The sequence below is a fragment of the Manis javanica genome, chromosome 10, assembly GCF_040802235.1.
Source record: "Manis javanica isolate MJ-LG chromosome 10, MJ_LKY, whole genome shotgun sequence".
Lineage (NCBI taxonomy): Eukaryota > Metazoa > Chordata > Mammalia > Pholidota > Manidae > Manis > Manis javanica.
Window position 1 is genome coordinate 69669380 of NC_133165.1, and position 21611 is coordinate 69690990.

Below are 21611 nucleotides of genomic sequence, written 5' to 3' on the forward strand. Positions count from 1 at the left end.
CCGGTTTCTTCCTTCCCGACCATCCTCCTGTCCGCCGCCGAGGAGTGCATGGCGCGGACGCCTCCGCGGCTGCCGCCGCCGCCGCCGCTGCTGCGAGCACATCCCACCCGGAGGACTGAACGCCGCCGCTGGAGTGGGGAGAGAAAGCGGAAGCCCTAACTTCCCTCTCTGCCGCTCCTCGTTCTTCCCAGCCGAGGACCCGCTGGAAGGCTCCCGCGGAAGCCAGGCGAGAGCTCGGCGCCGGGGAGGGCGAGCCGAGAGCCGTAAGAGCACAGGGGCGGCGGCAGCCTGTGCCCGGGCGCCCGCTGCCCGCCGCCCGCGGGGGAAGTGCGCGCGGTGGGGCGAGCGAGACGCTCTCCAAGTTGGGCGCGTCCCAGAGCTCGCCGCCCCTCGCCGCGGCCGCGGGTGTCCGGAGAGAGGCGGGGCTGATGGGGAGCGCTGAGGCTGCTGTCACCTGCGGAAAGAACCCGTCTTAAAGAACCCTGGCCAGCATCCCCAGGGTCCCAGCTGAAGTCGCGCCCTCGGCCCGCGTGCGCTCTCTGATGCCTGTGCCGGCGGCGGCCCGGGTGGCCCGCCCGCGGGGGGTGCCCGAGGGGGCGGGGGAGGAGGAGGAGGCAGTGTGATGGCCCTGGACGGCGAGCGGGGGGAGCAAGAGGAGGAGAAGAAAAAGAAGAAGAAGAAAAAGAAGAGGAGGAAGAAGAAGAAGGAGGAGGAGGAGGGGGCTGAGAAGAGCAGCTCACCCTTCTCGGCCACGATGGGGGAGAACGACGCCGCGCTCCGGACCGGCGGCAGGGGGCTCTCGGACCCGTGGGCGGATTCCGTGGGTGTGCGACCCCGCACCACCGAGCGCCACATCACTGTGCACAAGCGGCTCGTGTTGGCCTTCGCTGTGTCCATCGTGGCGTTGCTCGCGGTCACCATGCTCGCGGTGCTGCTCAGCTTGCGCTTCGACGAGTGTGGGGCAAGCGCAGCGCCGGGCGCCGACGGCGGCCCCGCCGGCTTCCCAGCGCGCGGCGGTAACGGGAGCCTTCCGGGTTCCGCCCCGCGGAACCACCACGCTGGCGGCGACTCCTTGCAGCCCGAGGCAGGCGGGGAGGCCACCCCTGGGACCCCGTCCGCCCAGCCGCCGTCGGAGGAGGAGCGGGAGCAGCGGCAGCCGTGGACCCGGCTGCGCCTGTCGGGCTACCTCAAGCCGCTGCACTACAATCTGATGCTCACCGCCTTCATGGAAAACTTCACCTTCTCCGGGGAGGTCAACGTGGAGATCGCGTGCCGGAACGCCACCCGCTACGTCGTGCTGCACGCCTCCCGGGTAGCGGTCGAGAAGGTGCAAGTGGCCGAGGACCGGGTGGCCGGGGCTGTCCCGGTGGCCGGCTTTTTCCTCTACCCGCAAACCCAGGTTTTGGTGGTGGTGCTGAATAGGACCTTGGACGCGCAGAGGAATTACAACCTGAAGATCATCTACAACGCCCTGATCGAGAACGAGCTCTTGGGCTTCTTCCGCAGCTCTTACGTGCTTCACGGGGAGAGAAGGTAAGGAGGGAGGCGGTGCCCGGGACCGCCCCACCCCGCTAGGCTGCCCGGGGGTCGGCGGTCCCGGGGATCCCGCTGGTTTCTGATTCCGCGGAAGCGAGGGGTTGGGGAAGGAAGCCAAGGAGGGGTAGGCCCATCGCCCAGAACCCTCGGGGTCTCCCAGATGACTGGGCGCTCACTGCCGCCAACTCGACTCCACAAACTCACTTCGCGGTGCCAGACGATGAATGCCACCCCCTCCTCCAGTCTGAGCCCCCCACCCGCACCCACCGCAGTCAAAGTTCCTCAGTCAGCAGGGCACACATCTTAAAAAAATTTTTTTTCTAAAGAGTAGTGTAATCTGAACGATACCAGGGTGATATCAAAAGCCTGCTAAATTACCCTCGGGGGAAAGTACGTGCGCGCCAAAGGCCGGGCCATCAGCGCGCCCCGCCGAGCTGCTGAGTCAGCGCGGGTAGGCGGGCAAAATCCGACTCCCCCACTCCCAACATACGTCTGTTGTCCGGCAGTCACAGAGCAGAGAACGGGCTTTGGCTGCAGGAAGTTTTGTACAACTGGAAGAAGAGATTCGGAACAGGAAGAGCCGGTCCGGGTAACAGACTAAGTAGGTGGGAGCAGAGGGCAGCGGCTGCCTGGGCCACAACCAACCGGCCCTGCCCTTGCAGGAGCTGCCAATTCTCCCCTAAAGCAGAGCGGTCCGATCCTTGTGAATTACCTACTCTGGAAATGACTCCGGTGGTGAAAGGAGGGAGAGCTAGTGGTCAGTTTCAAATGCCTGGGCAGTGAGCGTCTTTGATACTTTTTAGATTTAGACTGTATTATTTATTTTTATTTTTTTTATTTTGAGAGGGTGTGGAACTTTTCACCACTTTAGAGCTCAGACTTTGGAATCCAACAGAAGTGTGTTCGAATCCCAACTGCAGCTCCAGCTGTGGTATAGGCTTGAGGAAAATGATTAATCTAAATCACCGATTCCTGACAGTGACTTATTGAGCACCATGTTAATCTCACTCTTACAAGAGCCCTATGGGTAGGGGCTGTCAACACTCCTTTTTTACAAATGGGGAAATGGAGTTCCAGAGAAGTGATTTGTCACATACTGAGCTGGCAAAGCAGGAATTTAGACCCAGGCAGTTTGGCTCCAGAGTCCATAATTTAAGTTTTAATTTGGGGATAATAATAATAATATCCTTATAGGATTTTTGCAGGTGCAAAGACACTGAAAAGCATTTAACCCTATACCTGGCGAATAGTGTGCTCACCATAGATGGGAGCTATTATGAGTATCTGGTGGTAGTAAGCCCTCAGGCATATTGTTGAATGAATAACCAAGTGATTCTTGCTTTTTGCCCTAACCCATTTCATTTAAAATAACTTCGCTTAATTAAATGACTTTAGGACTAACGAACAACCAACCAAAATAAACTTCAAAATGAAACTGCCAACCTGAGAAGTGGAGATAGGTTGGATTGGACTATAGCCTCTCCTATTCTTCTGTGATTCTCACAACAGCAAAAAGCTTGGGCTCAGAGCAGCTGAGGGAGATCAACAGATTTGTGGAAAGCTGGATTCTAACTTGGGTTTTCTGATCCCTGGACCAGGGCTCACGGTGTCTGGAAACTTTCAGATGAAGTTGTTACTGCATAAGGGGCTGGAGGAATTTCAGCGAACATAACAGTTGTATTATTTATAGAGTGCTATGAAGTAACTTGATATACATAAATTGCCCAGTGCTTTAGTAGTTGTATGACAGTTAAAACTTTCTATAACTGAATGTAAAAATTATGCACTTTCCAACTCATAAGAGCGGATGTGGGTAATTAATATAAACCCTCTTCTACCACTTCTTCCAACCTATTCTAAAGATTACAGATTAAAAGTATTTTTTAAACCCACAATCATATCACATATGAAGGAAAAGGCATAGAAAGCAAATTTGCATGTTATGTTTAGAAACAAGCTTCTTATGTCGGGATGTCAGTAGTGAGGGTCGCATAGCATTACTGATAAATCTTGCTGTGATAAAACATATTTCCAACAAATCCCATTTTTTGAGCCATGCCAACCTATATTTAGTGGAACTGAGCTTGTTTTTGGTCAGCGTTTTCAAATTAACAGGACTCTTAAAAAGACCACCTGTTTCTGGCTTACCCATAGCTGATTGCTTGCACTCCAGTATGTATTTCTATTCCAATTCTCTGTTTTAGTTTTCCCCAAAGATGTAAATAACTTGGTTGAAACTTTAACCCAGTGCACATAGGGCTTAACTCTGCATCCCAATAGAAATGCAGGGTTCAGTGTTTCTGGAGATCTCAGGATGGTTTTATTTCTTAACAGCAACTTAGAGAAAACCCTTGTTCCTGTTTTTTTCCTTCAATATGATATGATAATTTCTCGAAATTTTTTAAATTTGATGTGATAAGCAAAGGAAATCTAGTAAGCTATTTCACAATTATGTCAACATTACATTATTATTACTATTTTTGATGGTAGTTACTATGGCTACTTGCAGAATTTTTTAAAATACCAATGTCAAGAACTCAGGGTTAGATTTTTATTGATAATGATTTTTTGTCTCTCTAATGCAATGTAGATTGACATTTTAAGACACACTTTCCAAAAAGATTCAGATGCAAACTCTAAATTTTCATTTGATTAATGATCAAATATCCTGGTCTTTAGTTAGGCATAATTTTTGCCAATTTAATTATTGGATAATTTCTGTAATGAAAATATTTAATCTGTCAATGGGGAATCACATTGAGCACCTTGAAATATTGAAAAGAGCAATACTACAATTCAGTCTACCTTACTTGTGGAAACAACTCATTAATAACCCAATCAATCTGATTTTGACCTCACTTCTCAAAGGTCTGAGAGAAGGAATTTGGTTGAGAGCAGGAAAATTAGATTTCACTATGTGCTGTATACCTTTGACCCTGGAAGGTTTTATTCTGCACTAGGTGTTGGAGGCGTTTTGTCTTATAGGACACCTTTTCTGGTTCCCACTCTGCAGCAGAAAAAGGTTAGAAGACAAACTTACCATTGAAGCCCAAGGTTTCTCTACTTGAGGCCAGTGATCTCTTTCTGATTGCTCATTTGGCTAAAGGGAAAATTCGTCACTTGTTGAATATTGTGAATAAATAAATTCTCTTACATTTGAAATGTTTACACAGAGCAATGAGTAATCTTCATTAGGCAGAATACATATTTGCATTTTCCTCAAGTAGTTGTGTAGCAGACAGATATAAAGAGAGTGTATTTATGCCATTGTATCCTTTAGTAGAATATTGCCGGAGTCCAGCTCCAGCGGGGCGGGGGTGAAGCCCAAAAGGATGAGATGGAGTCGGCGCATGGAGAGACAGGACACGGAGTCAGATGGAGGTGGTCTCTCGACAAAGTGCCGATAACAGCTTTATACATACCATTTTGCACGAGGATATGATTTTTTATTATTCTGATGATTCATTAGTATAGGCAGTTGGTTAATAAGTATAGGCAAGCTTTTTTCTTTTTTCTCCTTTCTAATCTATTCATGGTTGGTCAAGCTTTAGACAGGTGATTGTTTTTCTGTTCCTTGACCGAAACTTTTCCTAGCAACATGGACTCTATTGTGTTTTACATTTCTATGCAACGCAGTTTCTAAGAAGTGCATGTGACTGTAGGAGCATGCAGTACGTAGCAGCGACTATGGAGTCTATCAGCTCAGGGTGAAATACAGGTCACCTAGTGCCACAGTTAGCTAGGATTCTTTCCCATAAAAATATTCTTAGAGGCTTTAATAAATTTATAATCAATCTAAAATTGTAAACTCATATCTTCATCTTATACTCCTTTATAGGGCACAGTAGGCAGCAAACTAAATTTCTCCTTCTTATCTACATTTCTCTTTCTTCTGTGTAGATACCAAAATCTCCCTTACATATGCTACACAGGTTTCTATAACTCCACTACTGCAGGGACTAAACAAGTTCTTACATGGTGAACAATGCAAGGGCATTCATATCATAGAAACTGTTTCTGTTTTAACTACAAACTTTAAACTATAAACAATCAAGTCAAATATGATGTATGATTATTCATTTGATTTTTATACTTTATATGTGAATCTAATAAAATGTTAATGTAGGTAAATGCAAGATATAGATACAAAGCATGATTTAGAACTATAAGAAGGCAGGTGTAGATGATCAGGTTTGTGCCTACAGACCAGGTCTTAATCCAAGCTGAATAAGGGCAACAAAACATCCACAGGTGTAGAAGATTTCTCTCAAAACTGGGGGGGGGGTGAGGTTCTAAGCCTCACCTCTGTTGGCCCCCTTTTTCTCACCTGATGGCCCCCCTGTGACTGTGCCTGTTTTAGGTTGTTCCTCCCTTGAGGAATCTTACCCGTCTCTGGCTAACCAGCCATCTTACGGGGCCATACAGGGAGATGTATAGCTGGTAAGTGAGAGAGAAGTAATATTCTTTGAAAAGGTTAGTTTTTCACTTCTTTGCAGATTTATGCTTCATGGCTTCTATGCCCAGTACTTGTTTTTGAGGTACCTTTACTTCCTGGAATATGGTACTTGGTAATTTCATGTATGAGGCACAAATTCTAGTAAAGGGCTGTGATTAGGAAAGAAGAAAAACAAACTATAGAAGTAGTAGAGGGAAGAAAACATGAGATGATTAATTGTCAACAGGGTTATTCTATTCAATATTTTCTCATGACTATTTCTATAAAACTTTCCATCACTAGTTTCACTAGCATTGTAAACAAGGGGGGCATTCTCAGTGGAAATGGGGTGGTCAATGTTTGACTAACTAACAGCAGGTTTCAGTACTTTATGCTAAGATCGCCATTTGGCCCCTGTGTGTTCTATTTTTCAGGAGCACTGTCCTGAAAAGCTTTTGGGAAGTGTATGTTCTCATCTTTTCCGTGCTGCTTAGCAAAGGTTAGCTTAGTCTTTGGCAACAATGCAAGTAAAAACAAAGCTAATAGTATAATGGAAAATAACAAAATCAAGGTGGGTAATAGAGGGAGCCAGCTGCGAAGGCCCCTGATTTGTGGGGGTCTTCCTCCAGCCTGAGCTTTGCTACACAGTTTGAGTAGCATGGCTCCCAGCAGAATATACTTGTCTATAATTAGATAAAATAATCATTTACCTGAAGTAATTTCCACTTTCAGGTAGCCAGATGGCAAGCATACCCATGTTCAAAATAGGGTACCTTAGTTTGGATCCACATGGTTGGATTGAAAGGACATTTACCCAAAGTAAATGAACATTTTATTCACTTTCAAAAGGGAGACTGTTTTTTTTTGAAAAACTTCGGTTTGTAACATGTCACACTGACAGAAGGCAGAGCCTCCCTATAAAAATGGGTGGTCTCTCCCTATACAGGATTATTTAGAGAGAATCATGATCTCCAAATAAAAAGGGGAAAATGCCTTTGTGGTTTTCAAAGAGAATTGCAAAAGAGTCTTGCAAAAATCTTGTGGAGGACATAGAGGATTTTGTGTGTAGGTATTTGATATCTTGTGTTATCAGTGTATATGGTTGGATGCCTTTACTTTTTCTAGGAGAATTAATAATCATGATATTTAATAAAAACAAGAAAACCACCACATTGTTTTATGTTGAAAGCAGCCCATATCTCCCATTCACTCTGGTGAGGAGACACCTTTACATGAACAAGTTGGAGTTTCTGGATTTTGCCCCTTCTATAGAAGGCTCTGAACTGGAAGACCCATTTGTCAAAGCTTTTTTTTTATATTATTAGTTAATGGACTCAGCAAATGGCTACCCTGTCAGGCACACACAACCGTATAGTGAAACTGAGTCCCAGTACTGGATTTTGAACACAATTCAGAATGCTACTAGTAAACCAAATCTAGGAAATACATACATACAGGGAGGAAAGTCCATGCAGTTGGTGTTTGTCTTGCCATGTTTTCCATGGTGCATCTCATTTGATCACTCTGGGTAGTAATAAAGTATACACTTCTTCTGAAAAGGTTAAATTAGTTTGCATGTGTTTTGTTTATTCTAAGAAACTCCAAACAGCTGTGATCTTCTCTGGATCTCGTTCAAACAAAGATGGACCTGTGACTGGATCCCTGGTATTTGTTTGGTGTGCGAGACATGTTTATTTCCTCAAACCAATTTTTGCCATGTGTATATGGATGATTTGAGACAAGAGCACAGGACAACAGGTTAGGTTTGCAAGAGGATGGTGACATTCGGTTAAGAGCAGAAGAATAGGACTCACTTCTTTAGGCATTTCAAAGAATGATAGAAAAAGATTGAGGAAGAAATAATTTACCTTTATATGTAAATGTTTTGCAGTCTGTAAGTAAGGGTGTCCCTCTATCACCATGCTCCTTCTCCCACCTGCCCATAGTGATATCCATCATCTGTCCTTTTATTTGTGTGTCCTCTAAATCTATTCAGATTTCCTGTAGTGGCTGGGTTCCCATGCAACCCTGCTTTTTGCCACTCGAGAGTGGATGTCTCTCCAACAGATAGAATTTTACTCCCAAAATAGAATTTGGGAGAATATAAAGATGAAAAATACTCCCCTGTCTTCTCAATTTCCTGGACAATCTGAAATACCTCACAGCTGGATGGTGGTGGCAGGGCTGTGAGTGTGGAATAAGGTTGGTGAGACTGGGTGGGGCTGGCTCAGGGTGAATGGCATCTCTCTTGCCCTCCCTGTCTCCAGGTTTACCTTCCCAGTGTCTGAATAAATGAATGTCCTGGTGGTTAAAGCACTCTGGCACTCGTTGTGCAGGGACAGGTGAATGGGCTCCTCCCAGTGCAGACCTATGTTGACTTGCATGGTGCAGTTCGAATGTATTGATTCAGATCTTTCCCCATGACTGCACAACTCAAAAAAAAAAATCAAAGATGGAAAAGAGTGAAGTTTTAAAATTACTGCTGTTGGTTATTTTTAAATGTCTTTTAAATGTCCACTTTCGGTTGTGTGGCTGGATAGAGAAGTGTGTATGTTTAGAGTTGAGGCACATTGGAACCAGGTTGCCCAGGTTCATTTCCTGACTCTGCCATTTATTAGCTTTATGACCTTTGCCAAGTTTCCTCATTGTTTGTGTCTGCTATTCTCATCTGAAAAATGCGGAGTATGCTATCCTGTTCATAGAGTTATTGTGAGGATTACAAGTTAAGTGATAAGGCACTTAGAACAGTGTTCGACCATTGGTAAGCATTTTTGTGGGTATTCGTATTCCTATTATTATTCCATGGTTGGAGATCTACTGTTTGCACTGGTACAAGGTCATGTAGGGCCAACGTTCTCATCTAGGGGTTTCTCCTTACTGTCAAGACAGTAGGAAAATGCTCACTGTGGACGTGCCTTCCACTGTTTTGCCCCGCAAGCAGTGTTCAAAAGATGGGGAGAGGAAGAAGCAGAGCCCTTCCACCGTGAAGCAGAGCAAAGACAAAAGCTGTGGTACTTCACAGCCAGCAAAACCCCTTGCTTGGTCCAGACACTGTGAGACGGTGAGAGTGAGGGAGCAGGAAGAGTGTGTGAGACCAGGGAACACACCTCTCTGACTACGGTACCGCTCTCTGTCAGTGCTGAGAAGAGCAGAAACCCGCCCCTGAGGGTCTGGAGGGGGCCTTCCTTGTCCCTGGAAACCTTGTCAGTAGAGACACTTCTAGGCAGGGAAAGGCACAGCAGTCATTAGATATTGTTCTCAGACTGTGTTTGAGTTCTGACAGTAGTAGCCCCTTACGATACTTAGATAATACTTTGCCTCTTTCCCATATAAAATAAATGAATCTTAGACATGAGTTTATTTGTTCTTATGAAAACCCAATATTATGGCCCAGGAAAGTAATTTTAGTGCATTCACAATACTCTTCATCAATGGTGATCAAGTACTCCATGCTCATTTTTGATAAGAGTATTTAGTACATAAATAGGAAAACAATTATGAATATTATGCTCTGTTTTTATAACACAATTATTCACATATGCATCACTTCCTACATACATATTGCTGGCATTATTGCATTATGTTTTTAGTTTACTAGAATGGTTATTTAAAAAAAATAGATTGCATGCTTGCTTAAAGTACTGAATATTCAGCAGGAGTACTTCTCTTCTGAAATGGCAGAGGTTTAATGACTCATTGAAGTACATAAAAGCACACAGTCTAAACAACGACTCATTTTGGCTTAAAATGTTTTGTCACTGAGTAATAATTTGCATTTTGATTAACAGCCTTAACTTAAATGGGATGTATGTAACTTCCATGACCTTGTAACCGAGTCCCTTTCCTGCAAACAGTTCCAACAGAAACTAGGTGATCCATTGGAACTTTTCTCTAGATCTTGGGAGTTTTTATTACTGATCTGAAACAATTGCAAAACTACTGACATTGCAATTGCAGTAGAAGCAAGTTCAAAGATGGTTTTTCACGGTGTTGTGTGTGTGGTATGCTTAGTTGGGGCCAAAACGGAAACCTCTCAAATATACCATGTCATTTGTGAGTTTCTCTTGGTTTTGGTGGGCTCCACAGTGAAAAGTCATGAATCAAACTGAATTCTAACAGTGTTATGCAAATGTTTGTTTCCACTGCATATTTTAAGTATATGAAAAGGCAATCTGAAAATATATAATGGAGCAGAAATTGTTTTGTATCACACACAGTAATTTGTTGGCAATATAAGCCAACATTAATGCATTACTTCTGCTGAATCTTATCATAATGACTTGACACAAGTAGCTTGCCTAGTGAACTTCTGTAGAAATAGGGAGAAATCAATTCTCTGTATCTTTCAGAGGCAGCACAGAGCTTTAAGCCCTCCTTCTTAGCTCCACCAAAATGTCAAATAGATACATTGTTAAGAAGTCAAGTAATTTATTTTAGATAGAAGAGAATTAAAATATATGTATATTATTCATATTTCTCTAGTTATGCTAAAGTGACATTCTTGGAATGACACTTCCAGGATGTCACTTTGGAAGTGGAATTTTTTATGATAATAGAGGGGTTCATAAAAAGATCAAAATGATCTTGTTTAAGAAAGCAGGAAGAAAACAGACTGAATACTTGTCCCTATTATCTTCTGCCTCCTGTGGTTTTATTTTACTTTTTGCTATATTTACATATGTATTTCATATCCACTATATATTAAAATGTTTTCTTTTTTAATTAAGTTTTTGTCTTTCTTCTACCTGGTGTCCTGCTCCCACCTCAAACTCACCTCAAATATACTTCCAAACCAAATTTATTATTTCCTACTCCCAATAACCTTCTCCAGAGACCTTTTAGGTGATTTTCATGACAGTAAGCAGAAAAATAGGCTCACTTCCACAAACTGAAGGCAATCATAAAAATGTGCACTACAGACAAAATTATATTTTTGAAACCCAGCAGACACTGTTGCCTGCTGAAGACACGGAGACTGAAACTAGGTCTCTGTTAGAAAGAAGAGTATCAGGGTGGGATCGGTATTAGAGATGAACCGGCCATCCTGAGATCTGACAAAACTAGAATCTGTAGGAGAGCAGATAGGGCCCTAACTGAGTATGTGAGTCAAAAGCTTTTATTAAGGGTTTATTTCTGTGCTACAGTCAACTTGCTTACTTCTCTAGCAGTCTCTGACCCTTAAAATATTACCCAGGCTTCAAGACCAGCTCTTACACATCCTTCTCCATGAAGCCTTCCTTCAGTTCTTAAGGCCAGTGGTTCTCAGCTGGGCCACTTTTGTCCTCTCTCACCTCCTCTCACCTCTTCCCACCCTCTTACCCCCTGGAGACATTTTGGTTGTCTCAACTGGGGAGAGGGTGACAGGCCAGGTGTCATGTCTGGCATTAATAGCAGAAGCCAGGAATGCTGCTAAACTTCCCCCAGGGCCCACAACAGCCCCCCAAAAGGAATAATTAGTCATCCAACCTAAAATGTCAGTAGGACTGGGAATGAGAAACCCTGCTTTAGAGGAATCCAATGTCTTTGTACATTCTCCCACTTTGTCATGTTTTTTTTTTTTGTCTAATACCTGTTTAGGTGTATGTTTACTTTTTTGTTTTATTAGAGTATAAACTCCTTGAGGGTAGGAAGCATCTGTTTTTAGCTTTTTCTCCTCAGTGCTGAACACTCAGGAATGATGATAAAGAGGAGCAAATATATTACAGAGCTTGTAGTGAAAAGCTGTTGAGCAGTAATGTATATTAACATCTTAAAAAACCTCATCAAATTTAGGGAATATTTTATTTCTAATCTTTTTTTTCAGTTATAGGATCTCAAGCTTGAAAAAGACCGAAAATGTAATCTGTCCACTGCTCTTCTTTATTAAGGGACTTTTTTTGATTCCTAAATACTGAATTGAAATTCAGTTGCAGGCATCCTCAGGTGCCGGACTGTGAAATTGGTATTTCCTCAGTTAGACATTATCAGAATATATGTTGGCCCTCTGTGCATAAATACATATTGTGTATATGAATTCATTAAGAAAAGTAATTGCAGGAAAGGTTACTAGGTGATCTTTGTATTCCCTTCAACCCTGAGAATCAGTGATTTAAATTGTTAGCTTTACTAACATTTACTTACTGTGTAAGGCAAAAAGAGACTACACAATATGATTCTTCTGCATAAATATTTGGTTTTTTAATTTCTCTCTAGCCCAGAGGTATTTAGATCTTCTACATCTAATAAATTCCTACCCATTAATTACTTAATGCCAAAGACACCTTTGATTTTTACTCAATGACATTTTAACTGCAACCTCTCTGTTGAACTCTTGTAGAACTTTTCCCTAATAGTATTAGTTGTTTTATATATATGTATTTTTCTGTTCAGTTATATTGCAAACTATTTCTTATGGTTATATCTTCTAAAAACCTTGCCGTGAAAGGCTAGAGGCTCACACATAGCAGACAATATCTATTTCTTCAATGAAATTGGAGTTCTTGGATAATTGAAAGTTAAAAGGGAGCACTTTTCCTCTATATGAAATCCCATAGGTATCTTTTAAATAACCTAACTAGGGGAATATCAAGCTTGGTGGACATTTTAATTAATAAGATTGAAAGTTATGATTCAAGAACATTATGTAAGACAAAAGCACTTGAAGAGAAAGTTGCAAATGGGTGCATTTTAACTAAAAGATATTGACACTTCATTAAGCAAACCTGTATTACTATCAGTGGAAAATAATAAGACAAAATATTACCACAATGCTGGCAAATTTGGAAAGAAGAACCTTTATTACCAACAGTCAAGTTTAAACGTTGTTTATAAACTATGGCTAAAGATTAATTTTACTGTTCATGAAATATAATTACCTTTTACTCAGATACAGAAAACATGAATTTTACACCCAGCTTTGCACTAATTGCCTGTATAACTTTGGACAAATCACTTAACCCTGCTGGAGCTACTTTTTCATTTTAGAAATTTATGACAGTGGGACAATTTGTTTCTAAGATTGCTTCCAACTTTAACCTTATATTTGTCTGAAGATTTATAGTTAAAACTCCTTTCCTATATATTATCTCATTTTATCATCTTGACAGTTTCGTAAGGAAGGCCTAGAAAAAACATTATTTCCCTTCTACTAATGAAAAAAATAGGCTCAGGCAGTTAAGTGATTTAACCCAAGCTTGCTATGTAGCCCACTACTGTTTCCAAGATAATTCAAAAACCTTCCCTCTGTGAGTGAATACACAATTTATCTTTAAATGTCTTGTTTTTCTCTATTTTAAAATGAAGCTTTGTTAAAGTAGGCCCTCAATGATAAATGTAAGCTTCATAATTTAAAAATGGTATATAAACATTTACACCTCCTGGTTTGAGCCAAGGATAGCCAATAAGATTCAATACACATGTTAACCCCTATTGATTGGTCGTAGCTGCCTGAAGTGCTGTGCTGAGAATAATTTCAAGACCAAGTAGGGCTCAGTGGGGGAAGTGTGCCATGTTAGATTAACCATGAATACTGTGGATGATGGAAAGGGCAGCTGTGGCAGTAGTGCTTATGGGAGGAAAGCCTTTTAAAGAAATTACTTTAGCACTCAGTAATGTGGTATGAAGGGTCTGATACTGACTTGCCTTATGTCAAGTTTTGTAACTAGGATTACCCAAAAAGTTTAATTATATCATGACTGTTTTCATGAATAAAGGCCACCTTTTTTTGAGTTAAAAAAGCATCCTTCTTAAAGGACTTAATATGTGTTTGCATTTGTAACCATAACTGGGAAAGAATATAGAGGCTGCTTCTATTGAGAGTTTTAATGAGTGCCATTTAGCAGCTTAATCTGAAAACTTGAGGGCAGTGAATGCATTATATATGTATATACACACACACACACACATATAAACACATTGACATGTTTACTTATTATGAGATGTTATGTTAATAAAAATGTATATTAATATATATAATTTATAATTTATATAATAAATATATATTATGAGTAGTAAAAACCAGTGGTCTCTGGATTATTTAGTCTAAGCATCTGTTAATGTTATGTCACTCCAAGGAAGGTTGAAGATATTGTGAGTCAGTGGCTGTCATTTATTAGCTGGCTGCCTTTTGCTAACTGGCTGCTGGGTGCTATTCATCTCTTCCCCGTGGTAGGTATTTTCATCCTTTCACCCCAACTAAGCTTTATAATACTTTTTGAGTTAGGCTTGATTATTTCCTTTTGAGGAATGGAAACCTACACCTTAGGGAAATTCAATAATCACCCAAGATGATATGGCTAAGAATGTTGTAAAACCAGAAATTAAACCAATTTATCAGGTTTCAAACTCCTTTTTCTTAGCAAAATCAGATCATGTCTTACTGAAATTTGAGGGCACAGACATTTCCCAGTGAAGGTCTATGCCCCACATGTATCTAATGACAACTTTTGAATTTTAGTTTCACTGACTTTACTTGTATGGCTTCCAAGAGGAAAGTGAGGCATACTAAAAAGGGGAACTGTTATTTTCCAGAATTTGCCAATGTGATTCCAATGAGTGTGTTTCTGTAAAGTTTAATGTTTTATCTTATAAGCACTGCTCTAGGTTTAGAGAATTTACCTTGAGACAACATCCCTGAAGAATTTTCGCTATTGGGGAAATGTATAGGAATTATGCTTTCATGCTATTCGTGCATTTGTTGGGTTCAGAAAGAAAGTATCTTGCAATTTGGCAAAAATATATTAATTTGTCGGCAGAAGCATGTAAAGTGGTTATAATTTAAGTCAAGTCATAAATGTAATGGAGAATGTCATTTTCTTTTTTTCCAGATTCCTTGGTGTTACTCAGTTTTCACCTACACATGCCAGGAAGGCATTTCCTTGTTTTGATGAGCCAATCTACAAGGCTACTTTCAAAATCAGCATCAAGCATCAAGCAACCTATTTATCTCTATCCAATATGCCAGTGGAAACTTCGGTGTTTGAGGAAGATGGATGGGTTACGGATCACTTTTCACAGACCCCTCTCATGTCCACATATTATTTAGCCTGGGCAATTTGCAACTTCACATACAGAGAAACTACCACCAAGAGTGGGGTTGTAGTAAGTATTTTATGCTTACTGATATCTTTGGATAATGTACATTCTGTAAAGTCACCTGATTTCTAGATGAACTATGAATCATTTCTATCCTCTCCACATCTTATGTAGTTGATTTCCTTCCTTAACGCATGGTGGGAAAATCACCTTCCTGGTTTTGGAGAGTTAGAGAGGAATGTCTATTCCATACCCAGATATCTTATTCCTTTCACCACCTCCTTCACTCTTACCATCCATGTTCTTCTTCGTCTCCTGAGTATCTCTGGATCAGTTGTTCTCTGCTTTGGGAAATTGCTTGTTTTTATTTATGTGACTAGGAAAACTACTTTTTATTGTGATATATTTCAAATATACAGAAAATGTGCAATATAGTATAATAAACTCCAGATACCTACTAGCTAGATCTATAGAGATAGTAAACATTTTACCATTTTTGTTCTAGTCTAATTTAATTTTTGAAAAGTGAAGCATAGTTGGATAGAGTTAAAGCCTTCTGTGCACCCTTGCCTGATCTCATTACCTTGCCTCCTGCCTTAGAAGGAACCACTGTTCTGAATGTAGTGTTTGCCATTTTCATACTTATTACCACACAGCTACTAAGTATGTATATATCTATTTACAATACATGCTATGCTTTAAAATGTCTTATGTGGTTTTATGGTATAGATATCATTCTGCAACCTTTTTTATTTCATTTTATTTTTTGCTTAAAATTATGTTTTTGGGTTTATCTGAATAGAATGGTTGAATGAATATATTGAAATTTGTTTCCTCCTGTTGGTCATTTCCATTTTTTTTTCAGTGATTAACAGCAGTGGCCAGTGAACAGTTTTGTACATAAGTTCTTCTACCAAAGTTTTAGAATTTCTGTAAACTTCTTATAGCCTGTAACACCCAATTGTATAGAAATACGTTCTTAGGGAAGGGTGATATGTGTAGAAAGCCTAGAGAATACTGTCTGTATTAAATTTATAATAAGAATCAACTGGACTCTCTATGACAGCTACCATCTGTGATACCATGGTGTTCCAAGCACTTTTGTATGGTATTGTATGGCATTTGTCAGGCTAGGTCAGGCCATGATGAGTTACCAACTTCTTCCTTATTTCAATGGCTTACACAATAAATAAGCCATAAAATTTTACACAATAAATTAGCCACTTTGTCAACCCTAATGCAAGGCATTATGATTCCATTTTTCCAAATGAATAAAGCAAACTGAGATTTAAAGAGATTACATACATTTCTCAAGATCAAAGAATAAGCATGTGGTAGAGCTGCAAAAGAAACTTCTGTTGGTCTGTTTCCAAATTCTGGGCATTCCCCCCGCCCCTGTGCTCTTGGAGCTCTGCTTCACCATTCCACCTGTGTGTGTATAAGAGAATTTGGGTAATGATCCTCCCCATCCACTGGCCATTGTATTCACTGTTGTTCAAACATAACAAAAGCAGTGAATAGAAATCTGTATTCTTATTCTGTAGGAAGCTCATAGGTCTAGAACAACCTAAATTTTGAAATACAGGTTCGGCTAAGTACATTTTTATCCCTCTTACTTTCAATTTCAAACACTATGGAGCCTATTTAAAAAATAAGATCTTCCTGCCTACAAAATTAATTCCATTATTGAGGAACTCTGTATAGTGAATTAATATACATAATCATTAAAATAATGTCCTAAATGCTGGCTATACAGGGCTAGGTGATATTTTTGACTTTTTTGGACCTATACTCATTTGATATGTTGCTTTCTTCTGATGTTTGTTGATATCTCCGATGGATACTTCAAGGCTCTGTGCCTTGGACTATAACCAGAAAAAGGGACACTAAGACATCTCACTTCCTTTCACAGCTGCAGAATTTAATGATTAACTTGCTGCGAGTCAGCTAGTATCTTCAGGTGCACTGCCAATGTTTTTTTCCAAATATATTTTCTTTAAAGGATCTTAAAAGTATTCTGCGCTCCTATGCAATTATGCTTGTTGCTAAGTGACCCATATTTTAAAACCAGATTCACTCTAATTATTTAGATATGACTTTTATTAGAAATAAGAATTCAAGTAATTAGTAAATATTTAAAAATTCCTCCTTAATAATTTTTATGTAAAGAAAGATAAAACATGCTACTAGAGAACATCAAAAGGTCAACTGAAATAAAATTTTAGATTATCTAATCTAAAGATACTAAGAATAGTGCAAAAGAAAACAAAATTGCCATCAGGAGCACTTATTTGTCAACTGTGGGAGTGTAAAAGAAAATAAAAAACATACCTGGTTCTCTTTTTCTGTTGCCCCTTGGAAACCCAATCTATGTTCTTTTCACTGCCTTTTCTCTTCCCCAGTAATAACTGGGAGCACATGGCAATCACATTTCTGAACTCTTTGTAGCTGGGAGGGGAGGAAGTTACACCTAAGAATTGTGGGAATGGGATGGTCATGTGAAGTCCATATGGTCATTATGGATCAGAAGCTGAAACTGTTTCCTTGGGGATATGAGAAAGTCACTTGAGCAGCATCTGTGAAGATACACAGCTGAATCATAGCAGTGCCTCAAGTATATATACTTGAAGCTTTGTCATTTGCTTATCCAGTTATCTACACTTTACTAGGCACTGTTCTAAGTAATTAGATGGTAAAAAAAGCTAACATCCCTCTAGTGTAGTGACTGCATGTACAGCTCGCAGATGGAGTCCAAGCCTGCAGACATCATTTGTTTGCACAACCCCAAAATGCCACAACACTTTTCTAATTAGTTGTCAACATTTAGAAATTGGGAGATTGCACATAAAATTATTTTTTTCTGGCATCTCTTGAAAAAATTGGAAGATTCTGTGACACTGAGCCCACATTCCAACTTGGCAATATTTGTTTACTCATTCAACAGTTATTTGTTGACTGAATGTCAGGTATTGTTTTAGGCTCTGGTGATCTAGCAGCAAAGAAAGTAGACAAACTCTCTGCTCTCAGGAAACTTACATTCTAATGAGGAGAGAGCGACAATAACCAAATAAAGTTATATATACTGTGAAGAAGCTCAGTGTGCTGGATCTAGGTGGTAGCTGGACCATTTACCTGGAGCATTTGCTTCCCAGTGTGACCAAATCCAGACCACTTTGTTCTTTTGCTCCCAGTCCACTTTACTGTCATATATTACCTGCTTCATTCTGTAGGCATGTGGATTTTCAGCCTTTGTCTGGGGACATAATTCAAGAGTATAGCCAAGGAATGTGCACCAGAAAAGGGATGGATTCACTAACTGTAAATGAGTAATACCAGCATTCACTAGTTGTCAAGTAAAAGTCATAGAAAATGAGTTGGAAGAGTTTAGAGAGGATTGGGAGAGGGAGAAATTGCTGAGGGTTGGAGTCTTTATGAAAGAGGTGGGGTTTAATATGGCTCTGAGTGGTCGTTTGGTCTTAGAGAAGCAGGTGATGTGTGCATATAGTCCTCCGCTGGGAAATATCAATAGGAAAGACCAAGAGGGATATCTATGGGAGATAGTGTAGCATTATAGTTACAGACACAGATTTTAGAATCAGATAGACCTGTTTTAGAATTTTTGCTTTGCTTCTCTGTGACCTTGGTTAATTACTTCTCTTTATCCTTGTTTTCTTGTTTAAACACTGTAAGTATAAATTTTCCCTTTACAATATTGTTGTGGTTACTGTCATGACCACTCCACAATTCAGTGGCATAAAACAACCATCTGATAATGCTCAAAGTTTCAGTGGGTCAGGAATTTGCAAGGCCACAGAGGGGCCGCTGTCACTGTTCAGTGATGTCAGGGGCCTCGGCTGGGGAGATTAGATGAGTGGAGTTGACGACGACTGGAGGCCAGAATCATCTGCTCCGTCTTCACTAACATGTCTGCTGATTGTTCCGTCAGTGTTCTGGCATGTCAGTATTCTGGCATGTCAGCTGGGTTGCTGGCGAGAGCAGCTACATGTGGCCTTTCCAAGTGGCTTGGACTTGCTCACAGCAGAGTAGCCTCATGATGGTTGGGTTTCTTACATGGTAGTTCCAAGGATGAGTGTCCCGAAGAACTAGGTGGAAGCTGTATGACTTTTTTGATTCATCCTCAGAAGTCTGCTGCATTCTAACGGTTATAGGTGAGTCACTAGGACAGTCCTGATTTGCTAGAGGAGGGCATGGATTCCACCTCTCGATGAGGAATGTCCAAGAATTTGTGGACTTGTTTTGAAATCAATGCAGTCTGCAGTCTGGTCACAAATTATTTACATTAATCTCACAAACAAAATATACTTTCCAGTAGGCCTTATTCCATTATAGCATCAGGCTGAAGCTTGAGGGCCAGGACGTCACCATTTTGCTTAGGTCGAGGTACAGATGAGACACTTGGGCTTGGCATCTTGGGCACAGTCTCTCTCATGCTGAAGGTCTGCTTACTAACGAGGCGTGTTATCTATCCTCCCTTCCCACCAACAGACCACAGTGAGACAGGACTGTGACTATTATATAACAGATCTTCTATCCGAGAATGGAGAAAATGGGAGGATACGGCAGCCTCTGGCCCCATAGCAATTCTAAAATCCAACTGGTGCATGTTGGCAATTCCTTAATTATGTTTAGTGCTGTTCCCAATGAGTTATTCTTTCCAGCACTTGGCCCCATTGGGCTCTGGTGTTACCTGCTGTCTTTTCTTTGCCATTTAAAAAGTGATTTGCGTCTGCCACTGGAGAGCCTTCTCATCTTGCTCCTGTCAGTAAAAAGTTGAGGGTCCAAAGGCCTTTTTTTTCTTTTGTATTGGCTCTGCTTCTCTAAGTCCAAACAAGTATAATTATGTAAATATCTGTTGACTTTTTAATATTGTGTTATATCCATTCCATTAGAAAAACTATACCCACATGTCTCTTTAAGACTGTACTCTTTGTCTACCGTTAGGCTTTACAGAATAATACCCATTACATTCTTAGATGCTGTATTATTTAACAGGGAAGGGTTATGAGGCACACCTTTAAGATCCATAGAAAACCTTTTGTCTTTTTGAAAGGCCTATGGGGTATCATTTTAAGAGTATCTTAACAGTTTCTGAGGTCACATCTTTGGCTTCATCTTTAGATTGTATTTTCATGACCATGACCTGTTTTTTACTTGGAGAACCTTTTTCCATCTGGAGAGCTTGGGAAAGAAAAAGAGTTTTAATTTCAGGTCCAGCAAATACTGGCTATTTTCTGTTTCTTCTAAATTTTGCTTGGAAACTGGACAGTTTGGAGGAAACTGGACAGTTAAGCTCATTTATTTTTATTTTTTTGCATGTTTCATGGCCAGTGAGAAGAGGCCAGGTGTTTTCAGTGTTCTGCCTGGAAATCTTCTTAGCTAAAAAATATAAGATACTTTTATATTTCTCATTTTCTGTGGCACCATAGGCAACACTGTTGCCAAACTTTCTTCCACCACAGAGCAGAGGTCCCCTTTCCTTCAGCTTCTAAAACCATTTATCCCAATACTCTCCAAGCCATCACCAGTAGTTACCTCAAGAACCCTATGCTTCAGCTACAAGATCCTCTCAAGATCTTCTAGCTTTTGCCCAGAGTCCGTTCCCAAAGCCGATGTCACATGTAAGGTTTTTGTTATGGCAGTGCCCTGCTTCTAGGTACTAATATCAGCTCCAATTGATATTGCTGAATCAGGATTCACTCTCAAACTTAGCAATAAAAAAAATAAAAATAAAAATAAATGGGTTTTGTGGGTCAGGAGTATGAACCGTATAGAGCACACAGTGGCTCACCTCTGCTCTCTGATGACTCAGTGGGGAAGGCCTGGTAGTTTGAAGGCTTGACAGCTATGGGCAGGAGTCATCTGGGGGCATCTTAACTAAGCATCCTGGTTTTGGCCATTGTGGGGGCCCTCAGCTGGGGCTCTCTCAGTTGGAACGTCTGTGATTGGTCTTTCCATGGGGTCTGAGCTTCCTTACAGCATAGTGGCCTAATGCTGTCAGACTCGTTACTGGCGACAAGTCCTCCGAAGGTGAGTGCGCCAAGAGACTTACACTGCCAATTCATTTTGTTACAAATGGTTATATGGATTGTATTAGTCACCACCTTTTAAATGTTTTTTTCTTTTCTTTTTAACAAGGCAGAGGTTGTATTACCCTTTCTGACCTAGCCTAAGAAGTTAAACAGTATCACTTTTGGTACATTCTATTAGTTACAAACTTAGGTTGGCCCAGATTCTAGCAGAGGGGACATAGATCACATCTTTCAATGGGAGTAGTGTCGAAGAATTTGCAGACTCATTTGAAAACCACCACAGTTGTCTTAAGTATTATAGGAGATTATGTTTGTAAAAGCATGAGCACAGCTTGTCCTCACTCTGATGATGACAAACTGATTAAAAATTCAGAAGTCATAGAAAGGAGTAGGGATATATAAGTTTGAGAAGTAGATGGAAACTAGATTGTGAGAGAGCTTAGTGCTTGGCTAAATTTTAAGATTTTGTTCAGTTAACAATAACAGCCACGGGAAATTTAAAATCTGCAGGTATGATATGTGTAATTTTCATAATCTGCCTGAGGAAAGCATGCAAAATACATGGACATGAAGACCCT

The 21611-nt window shown here is 40.7% G+C and overlaps 1 protein-coding gene across 1 annotated transcript in view; it reads left to right on the forward strand.

The window, feature by feature from the left end:
- The first annotated feature begins 326 nt into the window (after nucleotides 1-326).
- The window catches only part of TRHDE (thyrotropin releasing hormone degrading enzyme), a 395901-nt gene continuing 374616 nt past the window's right edge, over nucleotides 327-21611 (forward strand). The window contains exons 1-2 of the mRNA XM_073213329.1: nucleotides 327-1533; nucleotides 14776-15049. Coding sequence (XP_073069430.1) covers nucleotides 623-1533; nucleotides 14776-15049 — 1185 coding nt within the window. The 5' untranslated portion in view covers nucleotides 327-622. The remainder of the gene's footprint in view (nucleotides 1534-14775; nucleotides 15050-21611) is intronic.